This window comes from Hyperoodon ampullatus, assembly GCF_949752795.1.
Source record: "Hyperoodon ampullatus genome assembly, chromosome: 10".
Taxonomy (NCBI): domain Eukaryota; kingdom Metazoa; phylum Chordata; class Mammalia; order Artiodactyla; family Ziphiidae; genus Hyperoodon; species Hyperoodon ampullatus.
In genome coordinates this window covers 2977285-3003417 of record NC_136923.1, presented here as the reverse complement: position 1 = coordinate 3003417, position 26133 = coordinate 2977285, and the positions used below count along the sequence as shown (strand labels likewise).

At 59.3% G+C, this 26133-nt stretch overlaps 1 protein-coding gene across 5 annotated transcripts in view; it reads left to right on the top strand.

Moving 5' to 3' along the window:
- Nucleotides 1-26133, top strand: part of IQSEC1 (IQ motif and Sec7 domain ArfGEF 1) — a gene marked incomplete at both ends in the record, with an annotated part of 318762 nt that overhangs the window by 190286 nt on the left and 102343 nt on the right. For 2 of the 5 annotated variants that reach the window (XM_079713580.1, XM_079713578.1), the window contains one exon: nt 18468-18535. The exons of 2 other annotated variants lie outside the window; for them this stretch is intronic. In XM_079713580.1, the coding sequence (XP_079569706.1) occupies nt 18468-18535 (68 nt within the window). Of the gene's footprint in view, nt 1-824; nt 902-18467; nt 18536-26133 lie in introns of those variants that run through there. One more of the 5 variants, XM_079713577.1, reaches the window with a different exon arrangement.

Below are 26133 nucleotides of genomic sequence, written 5' to 3'. Positions count from 1 at the left end.
CCCTGCCTGACAATGCCCCGCTGGCCACGGCCCCTCAGCCCAGGCCCCCCCTCTCTGGCGTCGGGAGTCCCCTCCCGGCAGCCAATGAGCGGCTGTCATCGAGGTTCCATTTTAGATTTTATCAATGTGTCCCTGTCACCCAGGCAACCACGGTGGCCCTGTCAGTCTTTCTCCGCTGCCTTTCAGAGACAGCGGCTCACACTGCACCATGTGGCGACGTGGTGAGTTTCCGCTCTTGGGGCCGAGCAGGGATTCCGCCAAACATAACTGACCTGGCGAGGAGGCCGGCATCTGTCACCTCGCCCCCTCCCTGCCTGCACCCCACACCCCTGCTCTTCCCAGCCTCGGCCACTTTGGGCCAAGCAGGCGGCTGGGCCACTGTCCGGCCAGTGCCGGCGCAGCCACTGGGGACCTGGGGACCAGTTGGAAGAGGGAGCTTTCGGAGCCGCCGTCAGGATCCCCGGCATCCAGGCCCCCAGGATGATGGGCCGGGGGCCCCCACCACTCAGCACAGCCAGGGCTGCCCCCGTTTGCCCCGGGGACCCCCGGGGAAGCCCCGAGAAGCTCCAGCCCCCCGCGGCGGCGGCAGCCTGAGGCTGCCTGGGCAAGCCTGACGGAGGAGTCGCTGGGCTTTTGTGTGCGCTGCTCTTTGTATCGGAGGCTGTGCTGGAGGGGCGGCTGGCAGCACCGGGCCATGTGAGTGGGGCCACTGTGGCAGCGGGGACTGGGGTGGCCAGAGCGGCCCGTCCCCCAGCTCCCTCATCCCCTCTCCCAAGTCTCGGTGGAGGTGCCCCGGGGGTCCGGCAGGATACTGAAAGGCGAAGATGCTCAAGTTCAAGGCCTTTTGCCTGGATTACTGGCAGTTCCTGTGCCTGCAGCCGCTGCATGGAGTCTATAGAAGGTATGTGCCCCGGGAGGGCCTCTGCCGTGGGGCAGCCGAGCTGGCGGACCGTCTCCTGCCTGGCGACCACAGGGCCTCCTCGTCCTGGGGCAGGGCCCCCGCTGGCGTTTGCTCTGGGCCACTGGGCAACTTGTCTCAATTGTACCCTCCTCTCCCTCCAGCCCTGAAGCTGGTAGGGCTTCTGCAGAGAAGGGGTCACCCCCGAGGGCTCTGTGGCCATGCGCCGAGTTTCCTTGTTCCTTGCTGCTGAGATCGGCCGTGGAGCGGACCTGCTTGGAGCACTGTCACCCCACAGGAGGGCACCCTCCACCCTGGCCTGGCCCTGCCAGGGTCCATGCCCCCTGACCTCACTGGTGGCTCATGTGACTAAGGGGCTTGACGGCCTCCATCCGAAGCAGAGATCTGAGACACACTTGGGGTCGTGCGGGTGTCTGCCTCACTGGGGCAGAATGAGGGTATCCCTGGTGTGCAAGTCAGGAGACCAGAGTTCAGGGCCCTCCACGTGCTTTGGGACTTTGGGCAGGTCACTTTCCCTCTCTGAGCCCCAGTTTCCCCGTCTTTAGGGACTTGGACCTGTGGACGGGTAGTGGCACTTGGGGACCACTCCCTGAAACGATGCGGGCACGACCCCGAACGTTAGTAAAACCGACAGTGTCTTCCGCACGTGCATGCTGTCCACACACACACCTTCGCTGAGGAACACCGGTGCCCAGGCCAGCAGGAAGGGCGCCTTTGACGGCCTGTAATTAAGGCCTTGGGGGAGGGAGGGAGTTAGAATACCCACTATCCTGAGGGAATTAGTTTTTCCTGATTTCACACTCTGTGAAGTCCCTGGCTATTAGCATGCGAGCCGTTCTGGGAAAGTGTGGGAACTTTTCTCTTCCAAGGCTTTCTCCGAAGGGGGCAGGTCCTGAGGGTCTCACAGCAGCCTCAGAAAGGAAGTCCCCGCTCTTGGGTGGGTGCCAGGGAGAGAGGCCCACCCCGCATCTGATCAGCACCGGCTGTACCCAGGGCCTCTTCCACTCGTGCAGGTGGACCAGCCTTGCCCACCATCCTGGGAACTTGTTCCTATGGGCCTGGGGCACCTGGAATGTTCTGGCTGTTAGTTATTAAGTGTCTGCCGAGGGTGCACTTTACACTCTGGTCAATCCTCAGCCCTACTGCAGGAGGGGCGTTGAAGCCCCCCTTTGAGCAGGTGAGACCCAAGGGCAGGCAGACTAGTAAGTGTGGCCACAGGATTTGGACCCAGGTCTCTCTTGTTCCAAGGTGGACTCTGTCTCGAGTGCCCCGCAGCTCAGGAGAGGAGTATGCCAGGGTCCTGAGGCGAGAGGGATGAAGGAAGCATGTCCCCACCCCACAGGGGCTCAGGTGGACACAGTAGGAGGAGTGGATGTGGATGTGGGGCTTCATGGAGGAGGTGACAGCTGAGCGGGCAACGAAGTGTCTGCAGGAGTTGGCTGGGCGGAGGGTGGGGGAGATGGGTGTTCTAGGCAGAGGGAAAGGCATGTGAAAACCCCAGAGGCTTTCAAAGGGCATGTGTCTTTGGGTGGTGGTGAGAAGCCATGGAGCTGAGAGGGGCGCTGGGGATCCGAGTCTAGGACCAGGGGCTGGGCCTCCTGCTGTGCACAGTGGGGAGCCCAGAGGGGCTCTCAGGGTGGGAGTAGCAAGCTGAGAGTCCCTCTGGGAGCCACGTGGTGCTTGTGAGAGACCTGGCTCAGCCTCCAGGCCAACTAGTGAGAACCCCCTTGGCCCCTTCCACCATGGGAGGTTCTTATTCAGAGCAGGTACTCTTTTCTCAAGGCCCAGCTGTGACCGGAAGACAAATGGGACATAGTCCTCAAGGAGCTCCCAGCCTACGAGGGGGAAGAGACCTACTAACAAGCCATGAAAGTTGAGGATGGGGGATAAATAGAGGTGGCACAAAGATTCCAGCAGTATGAGGGAGGCCGTCTGGCCTGGGAGAAATCTAGGAAGGCTTCCTGCAGGAGGTGTCATTTGAGCTGGGCCTGAACGTAGGAGCAGGATTTTTCCAGATAAGGAAGGGACAGTAGGCAGGGAGCACAGCATGAGCAAATGTGTGGAGGTAGGACCGAGCCTGGCATGGTTCAGAAATGGTCATAGGTGAGGCTGAAGTGTAGGGTGCCTGTCAGGCAATGAGGCTAGAAAGGGAGGCTGGGTGGGCAGTGTGATGCAGAAGCTCACGGAGTACCTGCTACGTGGGAGGCATCGTCTAAGCCCACCAACCCCGTGTAGGGGAGGATGTAATTGTCCCATTTTCCAGGTGAACAAATAGAGACTCATGGGGGAGAAGTGGCTGGCCCAGAGTCACATGGTCTGTCAGGGGGACCGAGAGATTTCACAGGCTGCACAGGGCCAGCCAAGGAGCTCCGACTGGCAAATGAGGTGCTCGGGGCTGGGGACAGTCCTCTTTCCATTGACTAGTGTTCGTAAATAATGGTGACGCGTCCATCAGGTGGACGAGAGACTCCAGCTTTATGGCCAGACCGCATCCTGGTGGGACTCCAACTGCTCGCCGACGGTGGGGGAGGGAGCTAGCCCACCTGCCATGGCCCCTCCAGGGGACTGACAGTGTCAGTACCTGGGAAGCAGTTAAGGCACCTCACTTAGGGGGCTTAGGGAGCCGTGGTCACCTCTGTCCAAAGAGGTCCAACCCCAGGAACTTGGCGCATGAACCACTTGGCTTTTTTCCTGATGCCATATTCCATCGTTTAAAACAGAGACCCAAAACTTTCAAGTATGAAAAGGGTGTTTTGCAGACAATGCATAATTAACCACTTCTAAACACAGGGTGTGCCAGGCTCCCTTGAAGCTGTTAATTATTCTTCATTAGTGATCTTAAATTCATGTAAAATAATCCTGGAGCCCTGCCAGAGGCTGAGGCCCCAGGAGGCGCGGAGATGCTTATTTCAACTAGAAAGCGCAAAGGAAGTTCTTGGCACCTCTGCCTTGTACCTGGGGCGATGGCCATTCCGCAGAGCCCCTAGCTTTGGCACAGAGCCCTCTCCCCAGGCCCTAGAGCCTGACGGACCTCAGGGCGCTCTGGTTAGTGAAACAGTTCGGGTGGGAAGAAAAAGTAGAGAGTGGTATACCGGTCATCTGGCTTCAGAAATAAACTGTTATGACGCAGGGGACGGCCCCTGTGGGCCTCCCTCAAATCCCATCTCACCCCGATTCCCCCCAGAGCTAAACCTAAGCAGTAGTGCCCCCCACCCTGCCCATTTGCTGTGTTTATTTCACATGCACATTTTTATAATTTGGCTAACACAGAGCTCATTCTACAAGTTTTAGAACTTTACACGCATGATGTCATAACCTACAACTTGCTTTTCCAAACTTTTGAATTGTGGTAAAATACACATAACGTAAAACTGGCCATCTTGTCCATTTTTAAGTGCACCGGTCGGTGGCATTAAGTACGCTCACACTCTTGTGAAACCATCACCGCCATCATCTCCAGGTCCTTTTCATCTCCCCAAACTGAAACTCAGTCCCCATTAAACACTCACTCCCCACCCCGCTCCCCCAGCCCCTGGCACCCGCCATCCTGCTTTCTGTATATGAATTGGACTGCTCTCGGGACCTCGTGTAAGTGGAGTCATTCAGGATTTGTCCTTTTGTGACTGACTTGTTTCACTCGCCATAATATCCTTCGGGTTCATCGTGTTGTAGCAGGTGTCAGAATTTGCTTCCTTTTCAAAACTGTATAATATTCCATTCTGTGCGTAGACCACATTTAGTTTATCTCTTCATCCGCTGATGGACATGTGTGGCTTCCACCTTTTGGCTCTTGTGAGTAATGCGGCTGTGAACATGGGGGTACACATAGCTCTTCAAGATGCACCTTGGTCTTTTCACTCCACATTTTATTGGTGAGAGTCATCCGTGTGGCTGTGTATAGTTCTCATGTTTATTTTTGTTGGTGTAAAGTATTCCACTGTTCTGCTGTTGGTATAGATTTCGGTGGTTTCCCATTTTTTTGATGCTCCAGGGAGGGCTGCAGTAAGTGTTCCTTCACTCGCTCCTTGCACACACGTGTGGTGTGTGTAGGGTTTGTACCAGGGCGGTATATGAGTGCCTTCAACTTTACGGGGCTTTGCAAAATTGCTTTCCAAAGGGGTGTAGCAGTGCATCTCCTCACCAGCAATGAGTGAGGGTCCCGTGTCTCTACATTCTTACCTACACTTGGTATTAAAAGCCGGATGATATTTTTAATGTATAAAGGAGAGAAAGAGAGAGAGGAGAGGAGAGGAGAAGACTGTAAACGGTGTGGGCGTCCACCCCAGCTCTGCAGAGCATCAGGCATCCTGGACTGGAAGCTGAGACAGCACATGCCATTCCCTCGGTCTGTGTAGTTCCAGGTCCTCCGTGGTAATGGATCTTCAAGGGTGATTGTAACTCCGTGTTTTCTTGCCCCACAAGCTGCCTTTGGCACCTCCCCTCCAAGCACGTGGTGGGTACCCCCATCTGCTTTTAGATGTAGAACTAGTTTGGGTTAGACCAGCTGTCAACTTGCTTCCTGATGGGCAGGTTTCACCAGCCCCTTCTGCTGGAAATAACGGAGGCCAGGTGTTTGGAAAACACTGTAAAGACACTCGTTTTGAAGAGAGTTCCCCAACCTCAGTCACAGGCAGTAAACGTGGTGGCCTGGCAGCTCTGGGCACACAGCCCAGGAAGCTGGGCACAGAGACTCAGGGCTGGTCGGAGGCTGCAGGGTGCCCGCACACACGCTGGAGCCCAGGCGTCTGCTCCCAACTGGCAGGTTCAGCCCCTGAGGCTTTGTGACTTGAGGGGACAGCGAGGGTGCTGACATCAGGCTGGCTGGGGATCCGATGTGGCCGGTCCCTTTGATCATCGTTAGGACGGCTGTTACTTTCCGTGGGTTTGTTTAGGTGCTGAATACTGCACGCGTGGTGTCTCCGTGAATCCTCTCAACAGCCTCCTGAAATAGATACTGTTCTTTTCCCCATGTTTCAGACAAGGAAACGGCGGCCCAGAGAGGGCAAGTGACCTTCTTAAGGTCACAGAGAGGGGATGTGGTCAGTGCACTCCACGTGACCAGCTCCACGAAGCGGCCCAGCCGCACTTGTTATCCTCACTGTCTAGCGCCTTCTGGCTCTGGGCAGCTTTTCCGCTTGCTGGGGCTCCGTCACAAATTACCGCACACTTACGGTAGCTTCAGACGATGACAGTGTGTTTTTCCCACAGGTCTGCAGTTTGGGTGGGGCCTGTCCTCCTCGGCATCAGATGGGGCTTCTTGAAGACTGGGGGCTGGATTCCTCAGAGGCCTCACCCACGCAGCCACTCACCTCACAGCTGCTGCAGGCTGTGAGCTGAACACTTAGACGGGACCTCCCTGTGCGGTCTGGGCTTCCTCACAGCATGGTGGCTGGCTTCCCAGAGCAAGTGTCCCGAGAAAAAGAGAGAAAGCAGGGTGGGGGGGTGGGGGGTGGGCAGACAGCCAAGTAGAAGGCGTGCCAGCTTTTATGACCAGGCCTCAGAAGTCCCAGAGCGTCACTTCCCTTGCATTTTGTTCATTAGAGCATCACAGTTGGGACCGTCTCAGGGCACAGTGGCACCCCAGTCACTTCTGCTCTCTGACCTTCAGGTCCTGAGCTGAAATGGACTCAGGAAGAGGACCCAATGGGTGGGAGGGTGCCTGGGAAACAGTTGGCTCTGGGTAAATGGGGGGCTTTCTTTTTATTAATGAAGTAAGTTCAAAGAAAGCGTGGATGTTATTCAGGAGAGAGCGAGCATTTCGGCTGGGAAAGCCAGAGGGGTTCTTGTAGAGCAGAGACAGGTCTTGAGGGCTGAAGAGGGTTTTCCCACCAACACAGGGAAGCAGTGCCCTTGGCAGAAAAGGCATGGAAAGGAAGGGAGGGTGGTGGAGCTAGAGCGTTGTATCGGCCAGAGTCTTCGGGGGTGAGCAACAGAGATCCCGTGAGGCCAACCAGAGACACAGGGGCTCCAGCGGCACTGCACCCAGTGCGGGAGGGCCGGTCCCCAGGCGCCACGGGCGGGCAGGCAGGAAGGGCTGTGCGTGCTGGGCGCTGCAGGATGCCCGTTGTTCCCCGAAAGTGTGTCCTCCTGGCTCAGGCGCTCCAGCTGGACCAGAGTGCGGCGTGGGTGAGAAATACGCCGAAGGCTCACTTTGACCCAGTGGCCGGGGGCCTTGAGAAGCTTGTCTTCGGCCGAATAATCGGTGAATGTTTAAGAATCAAGCAGCCGGAGCTGAACCCGGCCCAGGAGAGAGGAACGAATGTCCTCGGGTGGAACACCAGTGCGTCCTTGCCAGGTGCATCTAGAGGGCGTGTAAAGCGGACGCTGCAGGCGCGGGTGGGCTCCAGGGCTCCGGACTTCCGAATGACCGCTTCTCCCCTGCTGGAGGCCTTCTGTGTCTTAGCGGGGTCCCGCTGGTGCCAGAGGGTGGCAGGAGATGGGTGTTACGGTCGTGGGGAGTTTATTCAGGGGAATGCTGTTGCCTGGACGAGACCCCACTGGGCTCCCCGTGACAGACACTTCCTGCCTTCAGTATAACTGCCGGACTTAGCACGTGAGATTAATCCATACTGAGTGACCGTCTGCACCTCAGCCATGTCTTGGCAGCCATCGGATGGATGGGTCAGCCTGCCTGAGGGGCTCCACATATCCCGGCAACTCAGAGGAGGGAAGAGCTGGGCCTGCGTGCTTCTGAGACCCTTCTCCTGTCAGGGTCTGTCATGGGGGCAGATTCATGTGTTGAAGCCATAACCTCCAGTGCCTGAAAATGTGACTGTGTTTGGAGATGGGGCCTTTAAAGAGGCAATTAAGGTGAAATGAGGTCCCTAGGGTGGCTCTAATCCAATAGGACTGGTGTCCTTACAAGAAGAGGAGATCAGGACCAGACACACACCGAAGGACAACCATGTCTAACAGTTAATTTCGTGTGTCGGCTTGACTGGCCCTGGGGCGCCCAGATATTTGGCTCAGCATTTTTCTGGGTGTGTCTGTGAGGGTGTTTCTGGATGAGATTAACATTTAAATCACTAGACTGAGCAAAACAGATTGCCCTCCCCAGTGTGGGTGGGCCTCATCCAATCAGTTGAAGGCCTGACTAGAACAAAAACTGAATACACCTGCCTGACCGTCCTCGAGCTGGGACCTCAGTTTTTCCCAGCATCTGGACTCAAAGTGAAACACTGGCTCTTCCTGGATCTCAAGCCTCCTGGCACCAGGATTAGAAGAATTTCATCAGCTTTCCTAGCTATTCTCAAGTCTCCAGCTCACCAACTGCAGATCTTGTGACTTGTCAGCCTCCATAGCAGTACGAGCCAATTCTTTATAGTAAATAAATATATCTATGTATTTATATATATATATGTATGTATGTGTGGATAATAAATAACTATATACACGTGTGTATATAGTTATGCACACACATGCACACGTACATCCTAATGGTTCTCTTTTTCTCAAGAACCCTAATACACCATGTGAGGACACAGCAAGAATGGGGCTGTCTGCAGGACGAGGAGAGAGGTCTCAGGAGAAACCAACCCTGCCAGCACCTTGGTCTCAGGCTCCTGGCCTCCAGAATGTGAGACAGTAAATTTCTGTGGTTTGAGCCACCCAGTCTATGGTGTTTGTGATGGCAGCGCTGGCAGACTTCTCTAGGACCTCCCTTTCTTCATCCGTGAAGTGGGTACAAGGACCCATTCTCAGGCTTACTGTGGGTCTCTGTTGAGCACAGTATGGGCACAGCAGCAGAGCCCACGTGTGTGGCGTGGGGTGGGCAGGGCTGGGATCCGGGTGAGGCAAGTGAGGCATTCAGCCTGGGTGTGGAATTTAAGTTGGCCCCCCAAAATTCAGCGATCAAGCAACCAACAAAACGTTGAAACTGTACATAAAGACAGGCTGTCATTTGTTTTACAACCCTGCGTTATTGTGCGGCGGGGACGGTCATTTCAAGGGGCTGCAACCTTCTGTGCCCTGCAGGGTGGGTTATGAGGGCTGACAGTAACATGCGAAGAGATCGAGTAATGTGGGCTCTTTTCATAATTATTTTTTCCATTTTAAAGGTTTATTAACTTTTTCCCTTGGGTCAGAAATACAGAGGCTATCTTGGTAGGTGTGTATACGGTGCTCATTTCCCCTTGGCTTCAGGCTCCAACACACAGGCCCTGAGCGAGCCAGCCCATGGGCTGAATGGTCCACCCCCGAAGGGCCAGACTCGTGCTCTCCTTGAAGGCTGTTCTGGGAACGCAGTTCCCTCTGCATGTTTGCACAGGAGGCTTAAGATAAGGGACTGTTCTCCGTGGAGGACGCTAGGTCAGCTGGCAACTCTGAATAAGATCTGAGGATAAGATAGCAGTATTGAACCAGTGTGAATGTCCCGACTGTGAGAACTGTCCTTTGGTTATGTCATAGAACATCCTTGTTTTCAGGGAACATGTCAACGTAGCAGGGACTCGAGGGGGGCGACTTATGCTCAGAGAATTCCGATCGCAAGCGTGTGTGTGTGTGTGTGTGCACGCACACACACATATGGCGAGAAGAAGTACGATAAACAGGATACACTGTTAACATGGGGGGAACCTGGGCAAAGGGTGTACGGAATTCTTTGTAGGCTTCTTGCAACTTTTCTGTAAGTCTGAAATTAACTCAAAATACAAAGTTTGAAAAAAAAGAGTCAGGACTTGCTGAGGGCTGGTTGCCTGTGCTCAGGCTCTTGCTTCTCTGGCGCGTCCTGGCCCCAGGTCTCCCCGTCCCTCCTTCTCGGCGCTTCGGGCCTCAGCCTGAGTGGCATCTCCGCCTCCATCTCCCCCGACTGCCATGGTTCACGCCCTCCAGCTTGGTTTCTTTATCCTCCTCACCAGCATCGGAAATGATCTCATTCGTTTGCTTAGCTTTTGTCCTCTGTCCCCCGCCTCTAAGTGGCAGCTCTCTGGGACTTTGTCCTGTTCACTCCTGCCCCCCATCCTCTGTGCCTCGCACGCAGTCGGTGCTCAGTGAATACCTGTGAACAAGGTTCGAAGATCATGTGGCTGAAGGTCAGAAAACCTGGAGTTTTGTCATTCCTGGTTCCCCACCCCCAGACTTTCCGTGTGACCTTGGGCAGTGCCTGCCCCGCCTGGGACTCAGTTTCTTCATCTCTGCCCCAGCTCTGAGCTTGTGGATTGTGTGACTCAGAAAGGCCCAGGCTGCCACCGAGGCTGAGTCCCCACTGAGCCCCTCTCTGCTGCAGAGACTGCGGCTGCCGGGGGTGGGGGGGGAGGGCGGGGGCGGGGAGGAGGGGACTCTGCTCCGACACTCACCACCCCTCCCTCCCTGATGCATGAAAAGCGGAATGTGAGAAAAGGTGTTTTGGGGACCTACCTGCAGCCCAGTGTCTCCGGTGGGCCCAGGAGGAGAGTGCAGGCGCTCACCTCTCGCCCAGGGCTTCTCGGAACAGAGGCGGGCAGGTTTGCAAGGCACCCTTGGCAGGACACAGAATCCTCCTGAAATCGGATCGCGCTGTCTTGTTTTCATGGTAACCTTCTACTTACAGCAAGTGATACTAGTTTTCCACATAGGGGAGTGATCTAAAGTTTCCTTTTAAAATAACCATACTCAGGGGCGAAAGCCAGTGCATTTGGCGTTTTGTGCATTGTTTTTAACTTTTTATTCTTGCAAATTTGAACCTAGTTGGAAGCCGGTTTAAAGTCCCTTGGCTCAAAGTCCCACCGTGAGCCACATGCCTGCACCAGATGCCGTGGCTTTGCCTGTCCGTCAGCTTGTTTCTCTGTCTGCTGTAGTTCCTTCAACCTGGGAGTTAGACCTAGAAGCTTTATCAGACTAGGGTACAGCTTTTTAAACCAGTTGATCTTAAAGGAAAACATTAAATAGTATTACATGCTATAACGTCCACGGAGAGGGCCTTGGGAGCTGCCTGTGCGTGGAGACAGCGACGGAGAAGATTCAGGCAGGGCCTCGCCCCGACGGGGTTGGGCGCTGGGAAACAGGATGCAGGGAAGCAAGTGAGGAGGTGAGGTCCTGGCCCAGGGTGGGGCGGTCCTCACCAGGCCTCTGTCCACACACACACACACACACACACACACACATGCACACACAGTCAAGGGGAGGGTTCCTGTTTGGGGTAACCTGACCCGCATGCCAGAGCCCAGGGAGCTGGGAGCTAGGGAAGGGGCACAGCCTACAGCAAAGGGGAACCTAAGCATTCGCTGAGTTCATCACGCAGAGGGCACTGGCCCCAGTGAGCACCCAGTAACCACTAGGTATTATTTCTCTTGGATGAAAGTGAGATGTGTCTCCTTGGAGGTTGGAAAGGTTGCCGCACCCAGACCATTCAGAGACCAGAAGCTAAGAAGAGTGTGGCTCTGTAGTCACGAGCCTGCACACAGCACCACACACCACGAGCCCGTTCACACGGCATCGGCCCTCAGGGGCGCTGATGTGCACAGAGCCCCGCGGGGGCGACTTCTGCTTCTCTCCCCGTTTTGCGGATGAGGACTCTGAGGTGGGGGAGGAGGGTGTGGAGGGTGGCTTGTAAAGACCCCAGGGCCAGTGCAGCTCAGCAGCCTGGAAAGGATACAGGACTCGGAGTCGGGACCTCAGATCTGCTGCCCCCAGGCTGTGTGACCTTAGGTAGGTCACTGCACACCTCGGAGACTCCGTTTCTCCATTTCCAAACTGGGCCGGGCCTCCATCGCCTCCGTCATCTGATTTCTCTACATGGCAGATCTGAGCACAGACCCTGAAGGTCCCTGGCACGGTCTGCCCTCCCAGGGCCAAAAGGGAGGTGGGTCGGAACTCTCAGAAGAGAGCCCAGCAGGGCTGGCTGTCACTGTAACTGACTCCTGATGTCAGACCCTGCCCTCGGGGGGTCCCTCTGTCCACAGCCAGGCCACCTACAGCGATGTTCAGTCCTAGGGGTCTGGCTCTGCCCTGACCCCAGTGGGTGGCCACCGTCGCGCTGGAATGGGCTCCCTACCCTCCCTGGACACTCAGGAGCTGCCCAGGAACCTGTTTTTCCCTCAGGTGGCAAAACCTAGTAAGATTGTGCAATCATCTTCATACTTCCTGCTCGCCCAGTCTCGGGGGCAGCTGACAAACAGGCTGGACAGTAAGCAGGCCCTGGCCCCAGAGCCCACCGTGGACAGGTCACCTCCCTTCTCTGGACCTCAGTTTCCTCATCTGCAAAATGAAAGGTGGGAGGATCAAGGGAGAGAGATACGCATTCATTCAGTAGGTGCTCATTCAATAACGCCTCTCCTCTCGGCCAGAGTGTCTCCTGCGGGCATGAGAAATTGATAAGCAAACCCACACCCGCCCTCACATCACTGCCAATCTGGTGGTTTCAGTGCTGTGAGGAGGCACAAGCACCTCTAGAGCTGCAGTCATCGCAGGCAGCTTCCTGGAGGAAGTGGCAGCTCAGTGAATCTTGACGGGGGAGAAGGAACAAAGGGTACAAGAGGTAGCCTGAGGGCCAGACACCTGCAGGTGTACTTTATTTTGTGTGCACGGGATTAGCCCACATGGCATTTTAAATTTGAATTTATCGCAAACATCTAAAACCCAAGAGCCTTTATGAAAAAAACCTGGATTTCTGACTTCTGAAAATCCAGAGCCTTCATTCCTACAGAGCAGCAGTTTTCCCCTTAGACCACTTGTCGTCCTGACCACTTTGTCCCACCCAATCACCCCCCATACCTGCTCCCCATGTGCCCATTGCCACCAATGGAACCTCCGTCCGCCCAGTAGTTCAGACCAGAATCCCAGGCATCACCCTCCACGCCTCTTTCCCCCTCCCCCTGTCATATCCATCAGCAGCCCCTGCTGGCTCTGCTTGGTGAGTGCTTCTCGAATCCAATCGCTTGTCCCCACCTCCCGGGCCACCACCTGGGTCCACGCAGCAGCTGCTCCCTGGTCCTTGCTCTCTCCTTGCCCCGCCTCCACCCTCCAGCCTCCAGCCTCCCCTCGGCTTGGCAAGCAGGGTGAGGCCCTGCGTGCCCAGGCGGGGCCTTGGCCGCTGGCCCCCGTGCCCCCTACGATGGACCTGGTGAAACTCTTCTCTGGCTTCTGCCCCACACCTGCCCCCTGAGTGGCCTCCTAGGCCTGAGAGGAGAAGGCGGAACTCAGGATCCCATGTGACCGAGCGCTCTTAGCTGCCTTGGGCCTCCATTTTCCCATCTGGAAAATAGAGGCATCCGGGGCCCCCTCCCCACAAGGCACACGCTGCTTAAGGAGCAGGACGATTACGGTCTTGGATGCTCGGCCCACTTGACGGGAGGTCCAGCACCGGCCTCGTGCTGGGCCCCGCTCTGCACACCATTGGAAGGGTCTGCAAATATAGCTGGCGGTGATGCACTTCGCTTTCAGCCTGAAGCAGGAGAAAGAGCTCGGCTGTGGGGTCAGGCAGGCAGCGCGGGGTTTGGGTATCACCCCAGGCAAGGTGTTGGAACCGCGGTTTGTGAGTTTGTGGAAAACGGACATGGTAAGGACTGCTACTACTTAGGCTGTCGTGAGGCTGATTCGGATGATTTGCAGAGAGCTGAGTCACCATGTTCTCCCCGCCCCGCCCCAGGCTCTCAGAGCAGAGGCGGCGGGACAGACACGGGTACTGCGGGGTGAGAAAGGCCGCAGCCCGGGCCAGCGAAAGGGGGGCGTGTGGGCGGGAGAGGAGGACCAGGGTGAGCTCATGGCAAGAAACTCTGCCTGGTTCCTCTTCCTGAGGCCCCGATGGCTGCCGAGGTCACCTTTATGTACTGGCTCACTTGGTGCCGGTCGTCCCGCCCACCAGAGCGTCCGCCCTCCTAGGCTCCCCATCTTCCTCACCGAGTCCTCACGTGGCGTCTGGCGATCAGTACGTGTGGAATGGATGAAGGAACGAGCAGACGATTGCTTCCTGGAGGCGGTGGCCTTTGAGTTGCGCCTTGAAGGGCAGTGTACGGGGTCCTGGCAGAAACGGCGGGTCCACTAGGAGTTGGTGGGCCACGCTGGCCAAGGGGGCTGTGCACAGGGGCGGGGTTAAGGGTTAAGGGGAAGGTGTAGCACCTGGGCTGGCAGCAGTCGAGGGGGGCCTTCCCTGGGCCTGAGAGCAGGCGAGGGAGCCTTTACGAGAACCCAGAGAGAGCCCTGTGCAGAGCCCACGCGCCAGGCCCTGCGGCTGCAGAGGGCGCAGGACAGGAGGGGGTGGGGCAGTGAGCTCCTCCGCCACACCCACCGGAAACGGGGTGCCTGGGGATGCAGTCCATGGCCCAGAGCAGAGTGGAGTGCAGGTGGCAGATGGGAAAGGGCCTTGTCTGCCTGGCGGGGTCAGCAGTGGGGAGGGTGCTGGGTGCTGGAAGGACCCTTATGGTGGATGGGGGGTCGGGGAGGGACGGGACTGGTGGAAGGCAGGGTGAGCCTGCAGAGGCTGCACACAGACCCAGCCAGGGGGAGGGGGCCGATGTCTGGCCTCAGAGACCCCATCACCCCCAGCTCACCGCCAGGGAGTGGGTTGGGGGTGCCCATTTGCTGGATGAGACGGGCCGACATGGAGTAGCCCCTTAAGTCAGAGGTGGGAGTTGGGTGGGTGTTCAGAGCCCTAAGACCACGGACACCCCTCACCAGGCCAGCAGAGGGGACAAAGCCCACTGAGCCTGGAGGCTGGACTGAGGTTCGCAGACACTCACTTGGCCCCCAGAGGCGGGCCACGCCCCCAGCCCCCGTCCTCCGGCCGGGTCTTCACCCACTGCCCCCCACCCCGCCGGGCTGCTGCCTCCCTCAAGTGAGCAGAAGCCCTCGCAGGCCAAGTGCACCGTGGCGTTGGCGTCTCTCAGGGAACAGGTGTGTCCTTTTCTCTGCCTGGGAGGCAGTGACCTCACCCCCAGTGGGCCATGTGAGTCACTGGGCCGAGGGTGGAGGCCTGGGCAGCTCTCCGCAGAGTCTGGCTTTGGCCGTGAGGCTGGGATAGGGACCAGCGGAGGGTGTGAAGGTTTCCCTGCCCTTCCCCCGCCTGCTGCTGTGGCCCCGTGTCCTACGGGGGCGGGGAGGAGGGACCTCACACATGCCCAGCGGTGCCAGGGGCTCTCGACATGATGCTGACGGGAGCTCACCGGTCTTGCAGGAGATGGCCCTGAGAGGTTAAGTCTCGTGCACCCAGGGTCACACGGTTCTGTGGCCTGGTAGCACTTATCTGTCACCACAGCCAGGAGGGGAGGGATGCTTGTCCCATTGCGCAGAGGAACAAACTGAGGCTCAGCGGACGATGAGTGTGGGGACAAGGGCATCAGAGATGAACCAGGAGTCTGCCCCCGTTCTCGAGGACAGGCCACCGTCGGCATTCAGGAAACCTCGGAGCACTTGGAGCCTTAGTGTCCTCATCCATAAAATGGGGATAATGACACCCACCCCTCGGGGATGGAGGAAGCAGAGAGAGGACATGACAGGCGCAGTGTGGAATCCGTGGGGCAGCCCCTGTACACCCCTAGGCCACCTCACAGGGCCCTCTGCCATGTGACAGCCTCCACTGCCATCAGCCCTGGGGCAGGTATCAGGCCAGTGCAGGGCCATGTGCAGCTCAGGTTCGAGGCTGGACCAGAGTGATGGCCATGGAGTGGGGCTGCCAGGGGTTCAAAAGGCAGATCGTCAAGGGCCACCGGTGAAGGAGAGCATGGGTGATGGCGCCTGGATTGGCCCCTGCTGGGTGGACCCATGGAGTGAGCTCCTCTTGTGCCCCAAGGGATTCCTAAATCCTCACACAGTCTCCCCAGCCCATCCTCACCAAGGAGCAGCCTTCTGAGGAGAAAGTGACTCTCTGGGAGCTGAGAAAGCCATGCTCCTCCCCTGGCCTCGGTTTCCCCATCTGTAAAGTGGAGGGAGGGAAGCCCTAACTCGGTGCTGTTGGAAAGGAGATGGACCAGGGGGACACAGCCAAGAGGAGGAATGAAGAGTGGGGCCCAGGACCTCCAGAGCTTTTGGTGATGGGACAGGTGTGTCCTCCAGGACGAGAGGGACTTGAAGGAGGCCCCCGCAAGGGTCTTGGGCCTCTGGTCCTAAAAATGGCCCTCTCTCTAAGATCACCTCCAGGGCAAAAGTGCCATGTAGTCCCCTCTACCGGGTGCCTGTCATGACTGGTGTCTGGCACAGAGCAAGCCTGTGACAAATACGCCTCCAGCTAGCCGTCCATGCTGAGCCCAGGACCAGGGGGTCTGCCCCAGAGACATGAGACATGGGAAATCAGAGGCTGGGGGCCACACAAGGCATGGGGCAGAGACAGAGAGGGCTCCAGTTTGCCAGGGACATGACAGATCATGGATGGAAACCTGGGGATCAAGCAAGAGGCGAGGGCTGGCAGGGAGGAGGGTTCAGGACGACAGGAGGAGGAAGAGCTTGCTGCCACCACCTGTTAACACCTCGTGACCCTGTGGGGACGGGCCCAGGCCGGGGGGGTGAGTGAGGCGGTGGATGGCTGAGGGGATGGACGGATCGATGGGGAGGTTGGATAAGAGGATACATGGATGGATGACTGGAACAGAGGGAGGGAGATGTGTGTGGACATGTGAATGGATGAATGAATGGGTCCATGGACGGTTAGTTAAACAGGTGGGTGGGTGAATGGATGTGTGAATATAGGGGTGGGTAGAGATGTGTAAAAAGAGGCTGCCCCCACCCACAAAAGATGTTGAGGAAACTTCCACTAGTAGGAGGACAGACCTGATAGACCTTTGAAGGGAGATCTTGCTCTGTGTGACACAGGAAGTAAAGCCAGTCTGAAAAGTGACAGGGAGGCTCTATCCAAGGGAGAGTTTCCCTAGGTCAGTGGAGGCCCATGATGGAATGTGCAACTTTGAGAGGTAGTGAGGTTCCTGTCACTGGGGGTATTCGAGGGTGTTCAAGCTGAGGATGGGCAGCCACTTCCCCAGAGTGCTGTGGAGGAGGTCCTGTGGCAGGTAGGAGCCTACTATGGTGGTGTCTGATAACAAAGAGTGAGAATTTGGGTTCACGAGGCCCCCAGGGAGGCCATGGCCTTTGTAGAAGCCTATCTTCCTTTCAGATAAAAAGTTCTTTCCTGGCTTGGGGGAGAGACAAGCGTGCAGCTGCTGTCCTCACTGTGGGAATCGGGCTGGAATCCACAACAGAGCTCCCATCCTGCACAGGCCAGGGCGGGGGGCCCAGGGGTGGAACAAGGCTTTGACCCGGAGACCCGGTCAGGCCCAGCTCCATCCTCCCTGACTGTGGGCAGGTGATGCCCCTCTCTGAGCCTCGGTTTCCTCATGGATGAAGTGGGGGCCCTGACGGCCAGTGGACATGATGGCCCTGGCAACTGGGTGTGATGCCTGGGGCTGCAGGGTGCCGGGGTCTGGGCCCACCTGCCTTCTGGAGGACTTCCTGGGGGCTGTGGGTTGGGAGAAGTGGGTTCTGTGAGCACTGGCCTTGAGCTATGAGTCATTGTCCCCAGGGGCTTCGCCTGGGAAGCCCCAGCTGCCTGCCCTGGGCTGGGCCCGGGAGCAGCTGGCAGGGGGCAAGGGCAGAGGCTCCAGCTGGGGCCCTGCCTGGAAATGCCCCAAACCCGGCTCAGGCCCAGGCCCCACAACTGCTGAGAGGGGCCCAGCCCTCCGACCCTCCTCCTGCCCCACCTGTGCACGAAGGAGCTGGTGTGCACTGGCTGCTCCAGCGCGGGCTCCGAGAACCCGTCGCACGGCTCACATCCCACCTCCGCTGCCTCCTAGGTCTGCGGCCTGGGTGACTGACCGCCTCTGTCTGTGCCTCACTTTCCTCACGTGTAAAACGGAGCTGATGATCAAATGCACCTCGGAAAGCAGTTGGGAGAATTGGATAGTCAGTTCTGGACCAGTGCTCAGGGCTCCATGAGGCCGAGGTCAGGGGTGGGTGGGGTGGAGGTAATTGAGGCCAAGGAGGGGCAAGCCACCCCCAGGCTCGTCACCCAGCAGGGAGGTGGCCTGGCCACGGCTGGAAACCTCATCTCCCCCACCAGACGGAGATCCTCGAGGGCTGGCGCTCTCCCAGGAAGCAGACAGCCCCTCTCCGCGTCCTGGCCAGAGCTTCGGTGGGCAGGGCTGCAGCGGGCGGGTGTTGGGTTTAGGCCTCTGGGGAGATGAGGGAGGATGTGGGCCCGCCCTCGCCTCCCCGCCCACCTCCCTCCTCGGGCTCAGCCTCTCCCATCCCAGTCCCAGGCCGGCCTCTGGACGCAGGACCAGACCCTGGGCTCCAGGCGGACGCCCCTCACCCAGCCCGCCGAGTGACTCACTGCTCCCCTGGCCCCGGGCCACTGCCGTCCCCTGGCAGGAAGCCGGCGAAGGTTGTGCAGGAGCCACGGGGTCTGGTGCACGAGGGCCGCTCAGCCAGGAGGGTCTGGAGCAGCTGCCCGGGGACTGCAGGGCCGGCGGCTGGGACCTGCGGTGGCCTGTGGAGCCAGCGCCTCCTCCTCCTCAGGCTCTGGGCCTTTTCTTTCTTCTTCCCACCATGAAGAAGGAAGCGACCTGAGAGCCAGCCCCCTGACCAGAGCAGAGCAGGGCCGGAGGGCAGCGCCGTGGGCCCTCGGCCGCCCGCTCCCCTCTAGACAGTCATGAAGGGCGGTGGCAGTGCTGTGTGGAGCCTCATGTGGAAGTACTGCATCTCCGTGAGGACCCTCAGGTACCGAGGGGCGCGTGTGTGTATGCGGCCGTGCCCGGCTGTCCCCCAGCGGGCACTGGGCTGGCCCGTTGCATTGGCTCTACGAGGTCCAGGGCAGCCCGCCCTGGGAGAGCAGGGAAGGAGGCACGAAAGGCCACCCTGGCGCTCTCCTCTGAGCCTCTGATGGGGAGGGAGCGGGACAGTGGGCCAAGGGTCCGGGTGCCCAGGTGCCCCGGAGGATGCCTGGCAGGTTCGGTGTGGCTGGCAGTCTCCCCAGCGTGCACGGGAGCTGTGCTTATCACAGAGCACACCAGCCTCGGGCACATCTGAGTGACCTGGGCCTGTCCCCAGCCTCCCTCACTGTCCCCCCTCGGTGAGATGGGCTCAGAACGCGGGCAGGACTGTTCCACACTGTTGTCCACGCAGTCGCTGAGCCCGGGCTTGGGCACCAGGCAGCCCAGGGTCACTGGCTTTTGAGGGTGAAGTGGCTTCACCTCTCGGGCCAGAGTTTCCCACCTGCAGCTCCTTGGAGGCTCAAAGGGAGGATTAAGTGAGGGAACAGAGGGCGGGGCCTGGCATGCGGGCCAGCGTTGGGTAAGAGGTGGCTGCCGACTTCCCCCTCCGTGAGCTGGGGGGTGCCCGGAACCAGGTGCAGTGGGGGTGGAGAAGGAGGTAGAGCAGAGCTCCGCCCCTGGAGAGGGGGCACTTCTCCCCGCCCCTGCCCCCGACAACACCAATCCCAGCCCCACCCCTGGGTTGGCTCCAGCCTCGGCAGCTGCTGAAAGCATTCAGAGCCAGTAGCAGCGACCAATGGATCCTGTGTGATCTCAGACAAGGCTGGGCTCCACATCTGTCCAGGGGTTGGGAAGGGCTTAGAGGCCCTGCCTATTTGGATAACACCTTCCTTCGGGCATGTTTTTTACTTCAAGGGGAGGTTTTAGGAAGGATAAGGGATTGGAAGACCCCCGCCCTTCTTCCCACCCTCATCACCTGGTATGTAAACTGTATAAATTTTCCCTTGCTTCCTTCCTTCCTTCCTTCCTTCCCAAAATATTTGTGACCACTTACATGAAATACCTACAATAAAATAAATAATAAAACATCAGGATCAGGAAAAACACAATTTAGAACAGGGTGTCATGACCTAGCAGGAAAAAAAAAAAAAAAAGAACAGAACAGAGATATGCAGGGTCCTGAGGTCCTTTTGTTGAGATGAAAATTGCTGAGCTTCCTAGCAGCCAAAGGGAAAAGGGAAACCCAGACACCCAGGTCACTCTCACGGTGACAAGAAGCTATCATTTCCAGGACCACAGTTGTCTCTGCTGCTGGGGGAGAGTGTTTGGGACCCTGGGCCTCATCCTGGGTAGATGGGTGGGTGAGAGGCATTGCAGGGACAGGCCTTGGGCCTGGCTTTAGGGAAACAGGGCAGACAGTAAGGGCTGAGGCTTTTTCTTGGGTGGGGATGCAGGCTGGCTGTAGGAATGGAGAGGAAAGGTCACCCCTGGAGTGAGTCAGCAGCCACTTGTCCCTCCTCAAACCCTGGGACAGACCTCCTCAGGCGGGTACCTTGGAGGCTAGGCCAAGCAGGGGGTGAGTCCCTGGGTGCCTTTCCCTGTAACCGCAGCAGGATTTTCCTGCGTCTTGTTCTTTCCTGTGGTTTCTGGGGATTGGCACCCTGGAAACCTCAAGGGTTGTTTACAGGATGCAGTGGGCCCAGGCCTGGGAGGCCCTGCCATGCTCTGCCAGGGGCTCACCAGCTCTGAGGAGGAGCAGCCCAGCCTCATGGAACCCTGCAGGCTGGCCTCTCCAGGCCTCAGTTTCCTCATCTTCAGGGTGGGAGTAATTGCACAGCCACCCGAGGGCTTGCGGGGCTCGAGGTCAGTGCCCACTCGGTGTTTGTGGGCACTGCTGGACGTACAGAAGCGACAGGTAGGCCTGCAGTGCAGGGCCAGCGTGCACACTGGCAGGGTGGCCGCCTGGCCGTCAATGACAGAGGACCGGCTTGGGGTGGGTGAGGGCACTGTAATCGGCCCTGGGTTCTCCCCAAACCCCCATTTAGTGCCTACAAGTACAGGGCGCTGTGTGGTTAGCAAGGAGGATGGTCCCGGTGTGGGATGCACGGGGTGGGCTCCAGGCTTCAGCACACACACCCTGCTCTAGGCACCCCCCACCCCATTTTGTTGGAGGGCCCCCAAGAGGGCGAAGGCCACTCCCTGAGAGACAGACGGACAGACAGCTGGAGCAGGCCCTCGGCGGGATCCCAGCCCCCTTGGCTGCCGGAGGTGGGTGGGAGACCTGAGTCAGCAGGTCTGCGGCCCCAGGCGGGGCTGGCGGCGGCCACAGGGACAAATTGGAGGGTTGTGATCGGACAGCGCATAGTTTTCCACTTGCGTCTTCAGATTCCCCTCCGCGTGTGCCGGTCGCCCTGGCTGGGCCGCTCACGTCTGGAAAAGCGCGAGGTGAGTGGGGAACAGGCCGCTGGCTGGCCCGCCCTGGCCCTCTGCCCAGGGCCCCGGTGGCTGCAGCCAAGAAGCCAGTGGCAGGATCCCTGGGACTTGGCCTGAGGTCCCTGAGAGGGGACCCCTGGGCTCAGGGTGTCTCCTGGACAGATCTCCCGGGAGCTGGGCACATGGCGTCCCAGCCAGCAGCGGTAGGTTGTGAGATGTGCAGTCACGGGCCAGATGCTGAAACTCTCGGACCAGTTTCTTCGCCTGTAGAGTGAGGGGAGCGGTGCCAGCCGGGCGGGCTTCTTGGGGGGATCCTAAGGGGGTTCTGTCGGCTCGGCACCACTGACCCCGTCCCCTGCCTTCCCTCTGAGTGTCGTCTGCGTCCGGAGGATGGTGATGGGGTGCGGGGGAGGTCAGGCTTGGCAGTCAGGCTGCCCTGAGTTTGGAAGCAGCTCAGCCCTTTCTACCACGTGAGTGACTTTTAGGGTGGTTCTGAAATTAACTGAGTCGATGCCTGTGGGCCTGCCTGCAGGGTGGGTGCCACGTGCGGCCCCGCCCGTGTCTGAGCGCCCACCTCTGGGGTGGGGCCCTGTCTGTTACAGCCCCGCCTCTGCGCTGCAGGTAACCCTCAGCCTCTGGGCTCAGGCCTGAAAATCACTGGTGCACCTGGCATTATTTGGGGAACGAGAGGTTGCTTTGTGCCCTGGGGGCCAGAAGGGCATTTGAGCTGCCAGGGGGGTGGGGCGGCCCAGTTGGGATGCAGACCCTGCCCCCGGCCCCTCCCCCACTGTGGTGAATCTGGGGAGGAGGGCTGGGGAGCAGCTGGCAGCCAAGCTCCGGGAGCTCCCAGGGAGCTTCCCGGACAATTAGCCATCTGATGCCCCTCAGCGGGCAGCCTGCGTGCACACCTCCTGGGGCGGGAAGCTCGCTGCCTCCCAGCCTGGCCAGCTCTCGGGCTTGGAGATCCTTTCCCACTTGGAGCTGGCACTTCTCTTCCTGTGATGCCACCCCCCACTCTGGGTTGGGGGTGCTGGCCCTGTGCTCAGGCCCCCAGCCCACCTCCGCCCCTGTCCTGACACAGCCTGCAGTGGCCAGGACTCCCTGAGGCTGGGGACGGGGTCTCCAGTCTCCTCCTCACCTTCTCCTGTGGACACACGCCAGGCTCTCCTGGTCCCTCTCTTGGCACCAGAGCCGAGTGCAGCCGGGGCAGGAGATCCCAGGCAGGGCAGAGGAGCTGCCGCCTCCTTGCTCTGCGCGCTGCCCGAAGCTCACGTGGATTCTTCTGGCAGCTGCTCTCCCCTCTCATACGTGGGCCTCCCTGAGCCTCAGCCCTGCAGGCCTGCCCCCCGATCACGTGCTGCTCCATCGCCTCTGTGCAGCCACGCTGCTTTCTCACATCCACCTGGGAGGGGCACCATCCCCAGGGCAGAGGAGGAGCCTGGGGCTCCGGGCCTGGCGTTATTAGTTCCCTCTCGGGGTCACTGGGGAGACCATTCTTGGTGGGAGCGCGCTTGCCCTCAGAGAGCCGGGCAGGGAGATGGCGGGGGCCAAGCAACCCCAGCAGGCGTGGGAAAGGCTGAGCGCCTACTGTGCGCCGGGCCCTGGGGATCCGGCAGTGAGTACGTGGACGGCCAGGCTCTGTCTCACAGGGCTGAGCTTCGGTCGGGAGACAAACAGTAAAAGAAATAGTTGAAGCGGTCTTCAGACAGGGGTTCAGGGAAGAGGGTTAAACTGGGAGGCGTGATAGAGCGAAGGGGCAGGAGGCACCACGTGACCTGGGTGGTCCAGAACGGCCTCTCCCAAGTGTCCCTCAGCGGATGAGTGGGTCCCTCTGTGCAACGGGGTGTTATGCAGCCGTGAAAAGGAGTGACGTGCTGGTACACGCTCTGACGCGGACAAACCTTGAGAACACCAGGCTAAGTGACGTGAGCCAGTCAGGTAAGGCCGCAGAGTGTGTGGTTCCACTGACACAAACGCCCACAAGAGGCAAGTCCACAGACACAGGAATAGACTAGTGGTTGTCCAGGCTGGGGCGGGGCCGAGAGGGACTGCTTAATGGGTGTTTCTTTCTGGGATGATGAAAATATTCCAGACTTAGATGGTGGTGATGTTTGCACCACTCTAAATATACTGAAACCATTGAAGTGCACACTTTATTTTTATATTCTTTATTTTTTTGGCTGTGCTGCAAGGCATGCGTGATCCTAGTTCCCCGACCAGGGATCGAACCCGTGCCCCCCACAGTGGAAGTGCGGAGCGCTAACCATCGGACCGCCAGACCGCCGGGGAAGTCCCGTGAATTGCACACTTTAAATGGGTGAAGTTTACGGAATATAAATTGTATCTGGATGAAACTGTTTTAAAACAAGACGGAGAAAAGAAAGGCCTGTGTGAGGGGGTGGCCTTGAGTTGAGCGCGGCAGGAAGGAGTGAGCTTGTGCAGAGCTGGGGGGAGAGCTAACGTTCCAGCAGCGAGCACAGCAGGTGCAGAGACCCAGAGGCGTAACGTTAGAGACAAGGGTCAGGGAGGGAAGGACTGCGCCGTCCCCGGGTCCAGGACCACATTCTTTTGAGGACTTGAGAGTTGACTGAGGTTGGAAGAGAGACAGGGCAGGGTTTGAAGCAGGATAATGACATGACGTGCTTTCTGTTTTAAAACAATCACTGCCGCGAGGAAATGAGACGGTGGCGGGGACAGGGTGTGGGCTGGCGGGGCTGGAGAGACCAGTCAGGAGAGAGATGACAGTGGATACCCCAAGGAGACAGACTGCCAGAAGGTGGCGGTGATCCGTCCCACAGTGGGGAAGGCTTCCTGGAGGAGGGGCCTGGGCAGGGCCTCCAGGAATGGGGGATGGGCCTGGCAGTGGTGGGGAGTGGCCAGGGACTCTCCAGGTGACCCCACTGGTGTGGGCATGGGGAGTTGAACGTGTGGAGGCCTCAGAGACCCTCCTGGCCACAAGGAAGGCAGGCTGCCCGCCCCACGCCTGCCATCCCCGATCCCCTGTGGGCTGAAGCAGCTTTCAGAGTAAGTAGGGTAGTGTCCTCCAGGGCCACCTGTCATACGCCTTTGTCCTGCCTGCTCAGGCTGGCCCACAGTGAGAGTGTTAGCTCCGTGTGGCCAGAGACCCAGCCGGGCCGGCGCTCTGAACAAAGCAGCCTCGACGAAACTCGAGTGGCCCCGAAACGCGATCGGCCACGAGAGACCGGCCAGGCAGGAAGCTGTATTATTTATTGAGCAGAGCCCCTGGGGCGTGCCTGGTCTGGGGCCCCTTGGACGGGCCAGACCTTGAAGGAGCCCAGTGGGCAGTGTCCGGGCCCTGTCGGGGGCGGGCGGGGGCCCCAGGGTGCCCGGGGCGTGGTTTCCTGGACGCCGGCTGAGCAGGGAGGAAGTCGGTCAGGCCCTGTGGGGGGAGGGCCCACAACTGGTCCCGAGGGGCCACGGAGGCAGGCAGGGTGCCGGGGCTCCAGGAAGACCACCGCCCTCTCCGTGGTGACACTGTGAGTACCCACCGCCCGCCCAGGAGCAGGGAGAGGGGCTTGACCACCTGGGTGACCTGCGAGGGGCCGCCAGCATTCGGGGCAGCGGCTGGGGTGAGGGTCTCTGGCACGCTCGTTGGGATTTTGGCTGTTCCTTGGAACTGTCTTTTGTGCCTTCTCACTGCCTGGATGGTGTGGCCCGGCTGGCCCAGGAGCCCCAGGTGTTTCCCCACAGCTGCCTGGAAGGGCGGCCACGGCTGCAGGAGGGAAGTCCGCTCGCTCCCCTGGGGGTTAGACCCACCCCACGCCCTGGAGGGAGGACGGCCAGGGCCCCTCAGCCCACCTGGGCCGGTTGGTTCTCTGCCTGCGGCCCCACGCCCACCCACCCCCGCCCGAGAAAGAGGGACTCTGGCCCAGGCCCACTTCACAGCCAAGTGAACTGAGGCCCCAGAGGCCCCCAGAGTGTGGTCGGTGCATCCCCCAAACTCCCTCGCCCGAGGAGCCCGCACTTGGAGCACAGGAAGGCTGGGCCGAGGGCGCAGGAGGCTTCCCCGGGCTCTGGGACCTGGGCTTCCTGTTTGTCAGTCCATCAGGGTCAGCTTTGTCCCCAGAGGACACTGCCTGGGCAGCTCTCCCCCCACCAGCCCCACAGTGGCCCAGCGCGTGTCCCCTCGGCAGCCCCAGCCCCGCCGACAGCTTCACCTTCTTTCTGAAATGGTCCAGCGTGGAGCCATGAGGCTCTGCAGATCCCGGGGCAGGAGGGACTCGGGGACAGTCCCGGCTGGGTGGGCAGCTCTGTACACGCAGAACAAGCAGCTCAGTGTGGCGCTGGTGCCGTCCCTCGGGAAATCCCCTTTGGCGTGCTGGGGACCTGGGCCACCTGCCCTCGGGGAGATTCCCTGCTGTGTCCTGCTTCCCCCTCTAACCCTCACAGCAACTGGGAAGGAGAATGGCTGTCGCCTCTGGTAACATGAGGGCGTCCGTGCGGCGTCCCCCGGCCGGAGTACATAGAGGAGCTGGGGTTTGAACCTGGAGCTACCCCCAGCCCCTCAGTGCATCATGCAGCCTCTGTCGGGGCAGGAAGTGCAGGGGACAGGGGTCAGTGGATCCCATGATGACCCCATTGCTGGGTCTGTTTCTCCCTTTGCAGGGGTTGGACTCCAGTTCTGAGGAGGGGCTGCTGCCCCATGGGCCCCCAATAGCCGGGACTGGGGTGGGGGAGGCTTGGGGGCAGGAGTGAGAGCTCCAAGGCTGCCCTCTGAGCTGGGGTCAGCGAAGGCTTTCCCTGACCCATCCATAGAGCTGCCTGATGGCCCAGAGGGCCAGGGGTCACGGAGGACCCCAGTGGTCAGGCTGCTCAGAGCCCGGGGCTCCGGCCCCCAGCTCGGCATCTCTAGCAGTGAGCTGCTTCTGCTGGGCTCCAGGGCACAGCTGCGGGGTCTGGCCAGGTGGATGGACGCTGGTCCAGCCGGGCAAAGGCCACCCAGAGGGCATGCGGGGCTCTGGGGCCGGTGCTTGTGCTGGTGCCTCGGACAAGCTGCTTTCACTCCCGAGGCCTCCTGTCCTCGCCTGCGCACAGGCCATGGAGTCTCAGCACCTCGCTTGTCCATAAGTTCAAGGATTCCACTTTTATTGAGCACCTACTGTGTGCCGAGCACTGTGTTGTCTGGCGATCCAAAAGGGACAAACGAACCAC